This window comes from Aspergillus multicolor (assembly GCF_047715735.1).
Source record: "Aspergillus multicolor strain CBS 133.54 unplaced genomic scaffold BDW74scaffold_4, whole genome shotgun sequence".
Lineage (NCBI taxonomy): Eukaryota > Fungi > Ascomycota > Eurotiomycetes > Eurotiales > Aspergillaceae > Aspergillus > Aspergillus multicolor.
In genome coordinates this window covers 871,814-885,692 of record NW_027395955.1, presented here as the reverse complement: position 1 = coordinate 885,692, position 13,879 = coordinate 871,814, and the positions used below count along the sequence as shown (strand labels likewise).

The following is a 13,879-nucleotide window of genomic DNA, read 5'->3' as shown; positions in this document are numbered from 1 at the left end:
TTCATCAAGGGGTTCCCTGAGGCGACGTCTATTGAGGATCATTTGGAGTATATTTTCCCGCTGCCGTGGGATACAAAGAAGGAATACACGATTCAGAATGTGGATTGCTTTATGGATACGCATACTGGGGGCTTGATTAAGGCGGGCAAGAAGCTGCCGCTTCTGCAGATTCTCAGCGGGAGTAATGTGGAGGTTGTAGATGAGCTCGTGAAGATTTATGTCGTGCCGAGCCAGAAGAGCAAGGACTTTATCGCTGCGATTAAGGCGCGGAAGATGAAGGCCGGATGAACGGCGAACCAAACACATCAGACACCGTCTGGACTATTCGGTTAACTAACTGCCGCGGAGTGAGCTCACTTGCGGCTAGCCCTTGCACGTATGATTGTGCTGCCAGTGTTGTCGGCGTTGTGCCGAAGCGACCTGCCAACGAACGAAGCTGCCTGCATGATTCAAACAACGCAGCTACGGCTCCGAAAAAATTGATGCAACTGCGATGTATAGCTAATCAAAGGTTGTCATCGATACCAGCGGATGCCTGTCAGGCACAGAGCATCAGCCCACATCAGCTTCGCTACTAGAGTTAGAGTACATATGAATCAACTCCGATTTGTAGAACAACCACTACCGAAGATTGAGATAACTGCCACGGCTTCTGCAACAAACCTGCCGTTATAGCTGTGGCTACCTTGGGACCCTAGTCCTATGTTTAAAATTTATCAAGTGAGCTGTTATATGCTCTGTAATTTGTAACGCAATCATCTGTTGTACGCTCTTGATGACCTGTTACATCGTCAGGCATTTTCTTGCATACATGATTGGGAGCTTTGACGTATCTTTGAATGGTAGCAATTGAGCGACATGAATGGTTTCCCCCCCGGTTCTAGGTGTATTACTCTGTATTCTTCAATTAGTCCCCTCCCAGGCTGTCTTTGATATAGTTAAGAACTAGATATACCCACAATGTGCCGGTCAATTGTAGCAGGGAGCTGATTTATCCACACAAGACAAGCGGAGGTCCATTATTGAGTGGAGTCCGACTTGGTAGACTTTCTACTGAGGTAGGTGGGCATGGTATACTTCGTACTCGGGTAGAGCTGAAAGGCGAGGTGAGTTGAATGGGCGGTATGGTAGGTATTGCTATAAGCAATGCGAAACTGGTAAGATGCCATTATATATTAGTGATTATTCCATATCTGTCTATACTCTATACTCTATACATTAGGGTTGAAATCATGTTTCCCTCCCTTTCCTCTATAACACGCTAAATGGCATAGTAACCGAACCAACTCCCCTTAACTGAACTGAAATCAAGCCAGAGATAGTAGAAAACGAAAGACCAACAAATGAAAACCTAGAACAAAGGAAATGCCGTGGTGTCTTTAGTGGACGAGGACGCAATCAACGCTAAATGTCAGAGAACAAAGGAAAGGCTGGGTAGATATAGTACAGTCGTAGTGTACAAGGGAGCGAAGGTGGCTAGTAGTCAAAGTAGTATGGCTGGTGGCCCAAGCCTGCTTCCGAAGTGCGCATCATGGGCATCGAGGTGTGAGGCTGCAGGTGACCAGTATGCGGGACACCCTGAGAGAGATGGTGAGGAGGGATGTTTGCGTAGTCTATAGAGAACGGTTGCATCTCGAGAGTAGGTGCCGGCTGGTGGTAGCCGTACGTGGACGGTGCTGGATAATCAAGAGCGTAAGGAGAGGTATGATCTGCGCCGGGGTGTTTGATGGGCGGGTTGATTGGTGGTAGTGTGGCGGAAACTGGTATCGTGGGGTGGTATGTCTCCCAGGTAGTTGAGACTGCCGGTATGGAAACCGGTGTCATGGGGCTTGGTGTTGCTGCGTTCTCTTTTCGGACAAAAGCGTCACCGGCTGCAAGACTTGAAGAAGGGAAGACGGAGGTGTGAGACTCGAGATTTGGGACGTCCTCGCGGTAGGTGTCGGATGCGGGTGCTGAGTTGGCTGGTGTGTAGAGTGATGTTTGCGAGTCTGGCAAGTCTGGAAGATGGACGCGGGAGACGCAAACGACTGTTTGGGCGTCTGCAGGATGTTAGTGATTGCCATCATGCTGACAAGGTACGGCATACCGGAGCGGCCTTCGAGGTAACGTTCTTCTTCCCCGCGGACGCGGTAGATCTCATCCAGGATCTGAAGACGTTCAGGGGGCGCGATCTGGCGGCGGATGGCTTGGTCGGCCTCCCTAAGTTTTTCCACAGAGATACCGTGACTGACGCGGAGTTCGCACAGGATATGGATGAGTAGACGAATCCGCTCTACGATGATCAGCAATGCTATTAGAAATTCGTTGGATATGCTTGCTTACCTGGCTTCAGAAGATGGTCCGGCTCTTTATGGGTCACCCCCTCACTCGCTGGCCACCATGAAGGCCTTGTCTCTTCAGGGTCAAACTGCTGCGGGACTCCGGCAATTACCTTGTGGCCGTTGTATGGATAATTCACTTGCTTCCGTGGTTCAACCAGTTTGATATAGGCCTTGGCCAGAATGCGACAGTTTACCTGCTGCAAAGCCTCAAATGCCTTCTCGTAGTACTTTCGTAGAAGGCCTTCGTTTGACACCGAGAGCATGGTTCGTGGATAACAAGTGATGCTCATTGGCATCACATACTCGAGCGATCCTCGCTTGCGCTTCCGGCTTGTGTCTAGAGGCAGAGAGCTAGATTTGTTAGACATCTGAGAATAATTCTCCAGCAGTACTGAAGACTCACATGGAAGACTTGGGGCTAGAGCTGGACGCAGGAGAACCAGGAGAAGACGAACTTCGCCCAGTTCGGAGGTCGAGATTGGATTCAGAGCCTGCACGATTAGCTTTTGCCCGAACATTCGGCTTGGGCTTCTTACCAGCCTTGCTCCCATTCTCGGACCCGGCGACTGCCTGTAAGAAGGAATGGGTCACTTCCGGAGACAATATGGTGTGGGCGTCATTGGCGATTGAGGGCGAGGCTTCGAAGCGCAGTTTGCCGCTTTCGTCAATATAGAGTAGTGCAAAATGATGAGAAGCCAGGCTATCCAAGGCCCCGTCCATCGAGAGTGGGCGTCGGGACTAAAACGTCAGTCAACCTTCTGCACACGCATAGTTAGTATGGCATCATACCATATTGACAATTAAGTAGATAGAGAGATGGAAGAATGACAATTGCTCACACAAGCCAGCTGGTGAGAATGAGTAGTAGAAAACTTGTTAGAGGAGGGTTGATGTTGGAATGATCTGGGTTTGAGAAGAAAGCAGAGGACCTTGAGGCCTTAAGAAGACGCGAAACCGAGTATCAACAAGGACAATGGTGATAAAAAGAAAAAACGATGTTCAATGCTCAGATCCACTATTGGTCCTTTTGTCTCCGCACGTTATGGGATAGCGAGACGCCCATAGAAGAGATAGACAGCTGTATAAGGTTCGTGCACTCGGGTAGTGGGTACTTCTGGCGAGGCGAGATGAAAGGAGAAGAGTGTCGACTACCCTCGGCCGCGGCGAAAGCTTCAGAATGAGGATATTGCCACAGGAAGCTATTCAATAGTGCAGCTTCGGCGGGACTCCGGGCCCATGGACCGGGATCATGGAACTTCGGTGCGTCTGATGTTCTAGACTAATGCACCAATCTTTATTTTTACATCCGTACTGAGGATCTACCGGGGTTGGCATTGTGGAAGCTTAGAGGCCAATGGTATTTCGACCAGTTGCACTATGGCCAGAGCTTAAGTGTGGGATTGAGGTATAGCCGTGAGCAAAGTTATATTTTGCGTTGCAGTCGCCAAAGGTTAAATGATCGAATCCAGAATGATGATCTCGAGAGACGAGTACATCAGGGGAAAGAACTCCGTAGTGCACGCTTTGCTGAGTTCGAGCAAGGTGGCCTTGTTCCAATCTTGCCTTCAGATCGATGGCGCATGAGGGCTGACGAATCTCTGGCAGTGCCAGTCGGGGAAGCGTGACAAATACATGTCGATAAAAGGTTCTTCGACTCCTTCCAGCATATTTTGACCTTCGACAATATCATCCTCGTATCATCTTGGGTGAATAGAATTTCCCATAATTGATATGTCCCATATCGGATGGACCTTCGCTTCACGAATGTGGGTCTACCACTGACTTGAAGAACGACAACAAATCGTCAATCGAACCCCGGAAAAAGCTCGCGAAGGCGTGACCTGGTTCCGGGAATCTAGAGCATCCCATTTTAGGCCTCGGACATCAAGCTAGCGGACCGGAATGAGAACCGGCATATCCGCGGGTCTAGCATCCACAAGGGTATGGCGAGAAAACTCGAAGAGAGATATACAAAGGCGGAAGAGTATAACCGTAAAGACGCAGGGAGGTCTAGTTCTTTAGAAGATCTGGACAGTGCCAAAGCTTATTTCTACCCGAATCGATGAGGTCCTTTATCAGACGGAAAAAACCAGCCTCCAAAGATTCCCGGTTATTCACACAAGATAAGGTTGGTTACCGAGTGCCGAAGGCGATTGTCTGCCGGGCGAGTAACAATGCAGCAGTTGGGCGCCGTTCCGCTGACGAACATATTGCGCCTTGCAAAGGGAAAACCAAGTGACCCATTGTATGACTGTTTCATCGTTGAGCCCTAGCGTCTGATCTGTCGACGTTGGCTGTACGACAATTGACTATGCATATCGGCCCACTGGGGACATATGACTGGTCGCGTCATCATTGTGGCAGATCAACCGGACAAAAGCCCATCTCCCCTGAGTAGACCTGCGAGGACACTGAACTGAACTCAACATCTTGGTCTGTATATGGAACTCCTCTGGTACTCGGTCAGCAGTGCCCAGAAAAGGCTCTTGAGGAGGGTCGAGCTTCATGGACTTAGGCAGAGTCCCATACTGATAACATTGTAGACAGTTGTCGACCCGCGAAGAGTTTCCTTGAACGGGAAATGACAGGCGATTGCCACGCGATCGATGGTAGGGATGATTGATTACAGCGCCACAGTCATGGATGAGCATGGACGCGGCTTTCAGCGTCTCTACCTATCATACGGCGGGAACAGCCAAGGAGGGCAAAAGTACCTCAAGGCTGGCGTCCCATCGGGTCTCCGAGGCTCGAGCAGCGGAGTACGGAGAGGTATGTGCCCGTACCAGTGCAAGGCAAGGGGGTCTGGGGCGTTCAGATCAACTGTCAGCGTCCCGGCATCCATGCATAGAGATGTTACACGGAGTTGTCCGATAGAAGAGTCAAGAGTAAGAAGTCGACGCAAGACGCATGACTCGGGCAACCAGCCCGACGCATTGCTGCTGCATTGGGGGCGAGATGATGCAGAGAACGATGACAGGAGAAGATGGGGAAGGCGAAGCTGAAGTTGCGAGGGGTACATATGCATATGTAATATATACCGTCTAATACACACACAGCACGGCGTACACATGCTGAGCTGTATATTTTACAGACTTACGATACACAGGCAACCACCGAAGCAAGCTCACCTGACTCTCCGCACTTTTCTCAGTCAGATTCCCCGTTGCTGCTCATGGCCCATTATTGTTCTGTTGACCGAACTGTACACTATCTCCAATATTATGCTGTAAACTATCTGCCCATTCATTCTTTCGTCTTCCATCGCCCAAGCAAGCTCATTGCATTAGTCTGCCTGCGCAAAACGGCCCAAGGCTGATCGCCCAGCAAATCTCTTTTGCCCCGATCTCTTCCACCAGGCTGATTCACTCTTTTCGACACCATCGCTCGTTCTGCAACCAATCATCAACTCGACTTTCTTTTCCCTGCATTCTCTATCTGAAACCTCCAGTCAGACGATCTGCTGGTCTCTCCCATTGTTCGGCCGTACGCGCTTCGACGTCGAGTCGGATTCCGTCCATCGCAAGAGAGCAACGGGACTCTTTTAATTTGCAGCTGTTATTTATCATTAAACGCGCTATCCTTATCTTGCGCATCCGAGGCGCCAGGCTCCAGTCCGCGAAACTACAATGGACCCCAACGCTTCCGGCTATCCAATGCAGCACAACCCAGGTTACGCTGTCCCTTCGCAGGGTAATCCGCAGCAGTTTCCGTACTATCCGAATCAGATACCCTCCTTTCCCCAGTCGAATACCCCCTCTCAGCCGTCTTTCGGTGCTGTACCACTGCAACCTGGTGGAGCTATGATGCCACCGGCCTTTCCCCAGCAATCACCAGGTACGCTTGCATTGTTATTTTCTTTTTCTCGTGTCCCATGAGCAGCGACTATTGCGCCAGATCGCCCCGGCGGTGGAAGCGCGCTTTTGTTCTCGAACGTCATCAAAAGGAATGAAAGCCGCTGACGTGTTGCCTTTTGCTCTTAGGACCTCACGCGAATTTCTCGACTCCATTCTCCCAGCCCCCCGTCACCGGTGCTTTCCCTCAACCGACAACCTCTGCGAACATCCCCTCGAACATACCTGCGATTCAAGCGCAGAATTTTCAACAGAATATGACCACGGGTCTGACGAAGACTATGGCGCCTGCTCAGCAACCCGTCATGGCCCAACAGGCTCCACCCCAAATCACCGCCCCGGCCGTTCAGTCCCCAGCAGTCCAGTCGCCGGCGGCATTGGCGCGGGAGAAGGAACGAGTCTCGGTGCTTTTGGAGATAAATTCGATGTTACTACAGGAAGCGATCAACCTACAAACGTCAGGCAAAGCAGGCGGCCCTCCAGCCCAGCCGGGGTCGCAAGACTCGAACCCGTCACCGACCTCGGAATCGTCGGACAAACAACGGGCCCCCGAGTATGTCAACTGCATGCGCCGTTTGCAAGCCAACCTCGGATATCTGGCTACAGTGGCAGACAAGAATAAAAAGTCCGGAGGCGTTGTTCCTCAAGCTCCCGCTATCATGACGCCGCCTCCGAACCTGCCGGCTATCAATGATCTTTATGCTAAGTTGAACCAATTGTTCCCGAATGCTACGCAGGGGACAACGAATCCCAATCAGCCTGCTGCTCAAGGAAATGGAGGACCTGGCCTATCGCCCACTTCTGAGAACGTTGTGTGAGCGAGTGATCAGGACTGCGTTCTGCACTCTGGGAATAAATAACTTGAACGTCTGAATACCGGGAGACCGAAATCCTGCCCTTTGGTGCCTCTTGAAATTGGTGGCCACCGACTTTAAGGCTTTTTGGTCATAATTCGCCATTCGGTCGTACCCTGCGGGGCTCACGTCCCGAGCGACGCAACGCGATGGGCAGCTATCTGTGCATATTTCGCTATACTTGGTTTGTACGGCCGGGATGTTTTAGGTCAGAAGTGTACATGACTTTGGCCTTTTGACATATAGTTGAAGCAGGATATTTCAAGACAGGATATTTGAACAGTTGAATAGCTATCTAGAAGAGCAGCTTAGATTTGTACATAGCGATGATTTTGTGCAGCAGTTGTCAATTGTTGAGATATTGACAGAATTCATATACGCGGACCGTGCGCGAGACCGACAGGCATGTCACACCGGATCCCATTCGCAGAAACAGAATTATGAGCACGTAAAGCGAGCATGGCTCGTCAATATCCCTGAAGCTCGGTCATCTGGCCTGACAATGTTTGCAGGAGGAGGGGGGCATGGCCCAATCATTTGAGGCTCATGCGGCGCCTGCCCGGGTTCCGCCCAGGGCCTTCAAGGTTCCCGACCCAGTTGAGTTCGCCTGACTTTTGTCGTCAGCCTCGTTCTCAACCAGCCCAGTACCCTCCTTTATTGCCCTCGCACCGTCCGACCTACTTTGCTGTTTGCTCTTCGTATTTCTGCTGGAGCCTTGTGAATGTCTTGTTGGCTCCTGGCCAACAGAAGCTGCCCAAGCGTTGCTACCAACTCCACCTCTGCTTTCGCCGTTGCTGCGCCTTTTGTTTCTGCAGCACCGCCCGCGCTATCTTGTCAGCGTCCCTTTTTGCTTTCGTCCAGAATAAACCTCTCGCGGTATTCTTCAAATAAAACTGCTTCTCCGACCCTATCCAGCCGCGCCCCTTTTGCGCGCTGGCAACCGACCTCGACTCAGCTCCGCCGGTCTTCTTCAGCCGCCGCAGCAACGTCCGATCTCTGTGTTACCAGCAAAACTCCCACTCGGTCGACGTCTTCCCGACTGCCCACGGACTCTGAGAATAACTCCTGCGGGACCTTGAACAACAAACCACGAATATGAATGGAGACATTGCCGCGAAACGCAAGCGCAACTCCATCTCCGCGGCGGCGGACCGGCCGGTGAAGCACCTGAAGCCCGAAAACTCAACACTTACCCCTGGCGACTCTACCCCTGCCAACGGGACCGTCTACGATGTGGAGGATGAAGAAGATCTGGGCCCGCTGATGGCGATCGGGCCGACGCAGGCGGATTCACCGGAATGGCAGGCTACAATTGAGGAGGTTGTCAAGAGTGTTGTGTCCATTCATTTCTGTCAGACTTGCTCGTTTGATACGGAGCTATCGATGAGTAGTCAAGCTACTGGATTTGTTGTTGATGCGGAGCGTGGATATATTCTTACCAACCGACACGTTGTCTGTCCGGGTCCATTTTGGGGATACGTCATCTTTGATAACCATGAGGAGGTGAGTGTTGTGCGACTAGAGTATGATCAGAGCTAACAGACATGATAGTGCGACGTCTACCCCGTGTATCGAGACCCCGTCCACGATTTCGGCCTGCTCAAGTTCGACCCCAAAGCGATCCGTCACATGACACTGAAAGAACTGAAGCTACAGCCTGATGGAGCTCGCGTGGGCTCGGAGATCCGGGTTGTTGGTAACGATGCAGGAGAAAAACTGAGTATCCTGTCTGGTGTCATCAGTCGACTTGATCGGAATGCGCCCGAATACGGTGAGGGGTACAGTGATTTCAACACCAACTATATTCAGGCTGCCGCTGCCGCCAGCGGCGGAAGTTCCGGAAGTCCCGTGGTCAACATTGAGGGAAATGCTATTGCCCTGCAGGCTGGTGGTCGCGCAGACGGAGCTGCGACTGATTACTTTCTGCCGCTAGACAGGCCGCTGCGGGCTCTGGAGTGCATCCGTCAGGGAGCACCAGTGACCCGTGGAACTATTCAGACTCAGTGGATTCTGAAACCCTTCGACGAGTGTAGGCGTCTGGGCTTGACTCCGGAGTGGGAAGCGGCAGTGCGCAAGGCGGCCCCTACTGAGACGAGCATGCTGGTTGCCGAAATTATCTTGCCCGAAGGCCCTGCGGATGGGAAGATTCTGGAGGGAGACGTGCTTCTGCAGGTGAACGGCGAGCTTCTCACAAAATTCGTTCGTCTGGATGACATTCTCGATTCTAGCGTCGGCCAGTCGGTAAAACTGCTGGTGCAAAGAGGCGGTCAAGATGTGGAAGTTGAATGCAGTGTTGGCGACCTGCATGCTATCACGCCTGATCGCTTTGTGACAGTCGCTGGCGGAACATTCCACAACCTATCCTACCAACAGGCACGACTCTACGCCATTGCGACCAAGGGTGTCTACGTGTGTGAAGCTGCGGGCTCCTTCAAACTGGAGAACACTCTTTCGGGATGGCTGATTGATTCGGTGGACAAGCGAAAAACGAGAGATCTTGATGAGTTTGTTGAGGTCATGAAGACCATCCCCGACCGGTCTCGCGTTGTGATCTCGTACCGACACATCCGCGATCTGCATACGCGTGGAACGAGCATTGTGTACATTGACCGTCACTGGCATCCGAAGATGCGGTTGGCGGTTCGAAACGATGAGAGCGGTCTTTGGGACTTTTCTGACCTTGCTGGCCCCATCAAGGCTGTAACACCAGTTCCGAGGAAAGCTGACTTCATCCAGCTCGACGGTGTGAGCCAGCCGGCTGCCGCTGAGATCGTGCGCAGCTTTGTCCGTGTTTCTTGCACAATGCCTCTGAAGCTGGATGGATTTCCTCAGGCAAAGAAGACTGGATTTGGTCTTGTTGTCGATGCCGATAAGGGCTTGGTCGTTGTCTCGCGTGCCATCGTGCCTTACAACCTTTGTGATATCAACGTGACCGTGGCCGACTCGATTATTGTCGCGGCCAAGGTCATCTTTCTTCATCCCCTACAAAACTACTGTATCATCCAATACGACCCTTCCCTGGTGCAGGCACCTGTCCAGAGCGCGAAGCTCAGCACGGAGTTCATTAAGCAGGGACAGGACACTATCTTTGTCGGCTTCAACCAGAACTTCCGCATCGTTGTTGCCAAGACCGCTGTTACTGATATCACAACCGTCTCTATTCCGGCCAATGCTTCCGCCCCGCGGTACCGTGCGATTAACCTTGACGCGGTGACTGTGGACACCGGGCTGAGCGGACAGTGCTCGAATGGTGTGCTGATTGGCGAAGACGGTGTTGTCCAATCTCTGTGGCTGAACTACCTTGGTGAGCGTACACCAAACTCTCACAAGGATGTTGAGTATCATCTCGGATTCGCGACGCCCTCGCTGCTACCGGTTGTGAGCAAGATCCAGCAAGGCGTCCTGCCGAAGCTGCGCATCTTGAACATGGAGAGCTACGTTGTGCAGATGAGCCAGGCGCGCATCATGGGAGTCTCCGATGAGTGGATTGAGAAGGTTGCAAAGGCAAACCCAGCTCGACACCAACTGTTTATGGTGCGCAAGGTTGACTGCCCACCGCCAGAATTCAATTCGACGGGCGACAGCTTTCAGGAGGGTGATATTATTCTCACGCTGGACGGACAGCTGATCACCCGCGTATCTGAGTTGGACATTATGTACGAGAAGGAAATGCTGGAGGCCTTGATTGTGCGAAATGGAGAGGAGGTGAAGATCCAGGTGCCTACTGTGTCGACGGAGGATCTGGAGACCGACCGGGCTGTTGTTTTCTGTGGTGCCGTGCTGCAAAGGCCGCACCACGCCGTCCGCCAGCAGATTTCTAAGCTGCATAGCGAGATCTATGTCAGCGCAAGGGTATGTCTCCAACAGCTTTTTTTGTTGATTTGCTAATGAAGTCAGAGTCGCGGATCTCCGGCATACCAATACGGCCTTTCACCCACCAACTTCATTACCGCCGTCAACGGTGTCTCAACACCTGACCTCGACCGGTTCGTCGAGGAGGTCAAGAAGATCCCAGACAATACGTACTTCCGCCTTCGCGCCGTGACTTTCGACAACGTGCCGTGGGTGGTTACCATGAAGAAGAACGACCACTACGTATGTCCCCAATCTCACTTATTATATTATCTCACTAACGGGTTAGTTCCCCATGTCCGAATACGTCAAGGCAGAGTCCGAGCCGCTCGGATGGAAGTCGATCTCGCATGACACCAAAGACAAGGACGGGGTAGCTCCCGATGCGGCAAACCTAAACCCCGACGCTATGGACGAGGGGCTGGAGGGCGTGAGCGATATAGAGCCGGAGGCTGGGGTTGTATAATAGATTTAGCGCTGTGTTATATTTCGGTGGATATACATTATTTCTCATGGCGGTGCTTAGGTAGTCTCATGTTGATATACATATGCATGGAGGATGGGCCCATCTACGCTCGTGGATTACATTTCAAATCTAACTCATTACTCACACCGTAGGCTCTGTAGCACAGATCGGTGTTCCGTTCGGCATCTTCTATGTCAGGCGTACCTATCACTAATCGAAAATAGTGGAAGGCCTAATAGCTTACCTACCCCGCGTCCGCGTCCAGCGCCTCCGTGTATCCGCGCATTCCGGATTAATTGGTCATTCGTCCTTATCCAGACCTGATCAACGCATGTCACCTTAGTCTACGCTATTACTAGCTTCCCACTGCCGTTTCACCAGATAAGATGGCTCGGAATGAAGCGGAACGGCGTCTGCACCGGCGCGGAATTCGTTCCACTGCCAAGCGTTTAGTATAACACTCCAGCGTTATAAGTCGGACGGTGTCTCGAGGGGATGGAGTGCTTACTTACTTTATTTTTTTGTTTTTCGAGTGCTTGTTGATTCGAGTACATTGCTTGTTGTCAGAGTCATAATGGCCACCACCTCCCTCCCCGAGTTCCCAACCCAGCTGTTCATCAACAACCAGGTCCGTGCCCACCCCCCATACTAACCAACTACCCACCAACCCGCCTGCTAATATTCGTCTCGTGTAACAGTATGTCGACAGCACATCCCCCACCAAGCTGACCGTGATAAACCCCTACAACGAATCCCCCATCCCATACCACGCGCACGCCGCCAGCCCAGCAGACATCGACAGCGCCGTCTCCGCAGCAAGAACCGCCTACAAGACAACCTGGGCCTCTTTCACCCCCGCACAACGACAAGTATGTATGCTCAAATTCGCGGACCTGGTAGAGCGCGATGCGGAGAGACTAGCCATCCTCGAGTCCCTTCCCACCGGAAAGCCCGTGTCTCCAACGATGCAGTTCGATATCGCGCATATGGTTGAGGTTTGGAGGTGTAAGACACCCATTCCCAATTTCCCTCCTTAATGGTATTTGAATATGCTGATGATGATGGTGACAGATTACGCCGGCTGGACTGACAAACTCGCCGGTGAATCCTACCCCGAGTCCAACGGCGTCTACAAGATCGTACGCCACGAGCCCCTAGGCGTCTGCGCGGGCATCGCCTCCTGGAACGCAACGTTCATGTATATCGGGTGGAAAATTGCGCCGGCCGTTGCGGCGGGGAACTGCTTTATTTTCAAGCCCTCTGAAAAGTCGCCATTCGGTGCTTTGGCGCTGGGAGCCCTTTTGGTCGAGGCGGGATTTCCGGCGGGTGTGGTGCAGATTGTCAACGGCGCTGCTGAGACCGGAGCGGCGCTCGCTGGGCATCTTGGTATCGCGAAGATCAGCTTTACGGGGTCTGTTGGGGGTGGGCGCGCGGTACAGAATCTTGCTACTAGGAGTAATCTTAAGAAGGTTACGCTTGAGCTGGGAGGCAAGAGTCCGGCTGTTGTGTTTGGGGATGTGGAGTTTGAGAAGGCACTCGGCGGGTAGGTTCCATTCCAATTCCGACCCGGGTTCTTAGAGTACTGGTCGGAGATGCTGATGATGTTAACATAGGGTCTGCGGCTTCCTCTTCAACTCAGGCCAGGTGTGCGTTGGTACGTCTCTCTATCCATCCTAAACCCTAACCCTGCCTCTATCTCCTCATCAATACCACAACAAAAACTGATATAGGAGTAGCAACATCCCGCGTCCTCGTGCAAAAACCCCTCTTCGAGAAGTTCACCTCCGCCCTCAAGTCTGCATTCGAAGCCACCTCCGAAACAATGGGCACGGACCCGCTCGACAAAACCACAACCTACGGCCCCATCGTCGACAAAGCCCAATTCGACAAGATCATGTCCTACATCGACATCGGCAAGAAGACCGCTACACTACTAACTGGCGGCGAGCGGAAAGGCGACAAGGGCTTCTTCATCAAGCCGACTATCTTTGTGAACCCGGATCTCGAGAGCCCGATTGTCAAGGAGGAGATCTTTGGGCCGGTTATGGTTGTTCAGGAGTTTAAGACGGAGGAGGAGGCGATTAGGCTTGCGAATGGGAGTGTTTATGGCCTGGCGGCTAGCGTTTATACGTCGAATATTGACCGCGCGTTGCGGGTGAGCAGCGCTCTGGAATGTGGTGGTGTTGCGGTCAACTCGCCGTTCCTGCCGCAGGTTAACACGGCGTTTGGGGGAATCAAGGCGAGTGGGCAGGGACGTGAGTTAGGATTATACGGATTGCTGGAGTACACCGAGGCGAAGAGTGTACATATCAGGTATGATTCCCTTCCCTACTTTTCGGTCCGATATAAATGAATGCTAACGATGAGCAGGCTTGACGTACCGAAGCTATAGGATGAAAAAGAACAAAAAAAAACGCTTCCATGAGTATATATTGGACGTCTCATTCAATTGACAATATGCTTGATGCACGCTCATTATCTGCTTCCATAGGGTCACCAACAACCCGTCTGGTAGCTTGGTTTAGGCTCTAAAAA

General features: G+C 52.1%; 4 protein-coding genes across 4 annotated transcripts; 3 read left to right on the top strand and 1 right to left on the bottom strand.

Moving 5' to 3' along the window:
• Positions 1-1,476: 1,476 nt before the first annotated feature.
• On the bottom strand, positions 1,477-3,041 carry BDW74DRAFT_175116 (DUF2841 domain-containing protein; the record flags this gene model as incomplete). Its single annotated transcript, XM_073728224.1, has 5 exons — positions 1,477-2,039; positions 2,087-2,272; positions 2,323-2,672; positions 2,725-2,812; positions 2,858-3,041. The coding sequence occupies 5 exons, from the start codon at positions 3,039-3,041 to the stop codon at positions 1,477-1,479; spliced, it is 1,371 nt and encodes a 456-aa protein (XP_073587159.1).
• A 2,476-nt stretch (positions 3,042-5,517) lies between these two features.
• BDW74DRAFT_147426 (uncharacterized protein) lies at positions 5,518-7,493 on the top strand. Its single transcript, XM_073723545.1, has 2 exons — positions 5,518-6,155; positions 6,302-7,493. Exons 1-2 carry the CDS (start codon positions 5,948-5,950, stop codon positions 6,988-6,990), a joined length of 897 nt encoding a protein of 298 aa, XP_073587158.1. The 5' UTR covers positions 5,518-5,947; the 3' UTR covers positions 6,991-7,493.
• Positions 7,494-7,656: 163 nt separating this feature from the next.
• BDW74DRAFT_100570 (putative nuclear serine protease HtrA2/Nma111) lies at positions 7,657-11,495 on the top strand. Its single transcript, XM_073721473.1, has 4 exons — positions 7,657-8,529; positions 8,578-10,878; positions 10,924-11,121; positions 11,168-11,495. The coding sequence occupies exons 1-4, from the start codon at positions 8,122-8,124 to the stop codon at positions 11,342-11,344; spliced, it is 3,084 nt and encodes a 1,027-aa protein (XP_073587157.1). The 5' UTR covers positions 7,657-8,121; the 3' UTR covers positions 11,345-11,495.
• A 423-nt stretch (positions 11,496-11,918) lies between these two features.
• BDW74DRAFT_175113 (uncharacterized protein) lies at positions 11,919-13,736 on the top strand (the record flags this gene model as incomplete). The annotated part of the gene is made up of 6 exons (XM_073728223.1): positions 11,919-11,972; positions 12,043-12,349; positions 12,416-12,887; positions 12,958-12,998; positions 13,081-13,657; positions 13,715-13,736. The coding sequence occupies 6 exons, from the start codon at positions 11,919-11,921 to the stop codon at positions 13,734-13,736; spliced, it is 1,473 nt and encodes a 490-aa protein (XP_073587156.1).
• Positions 13,737-13,879: the final 143 nt, after the last annotated feature.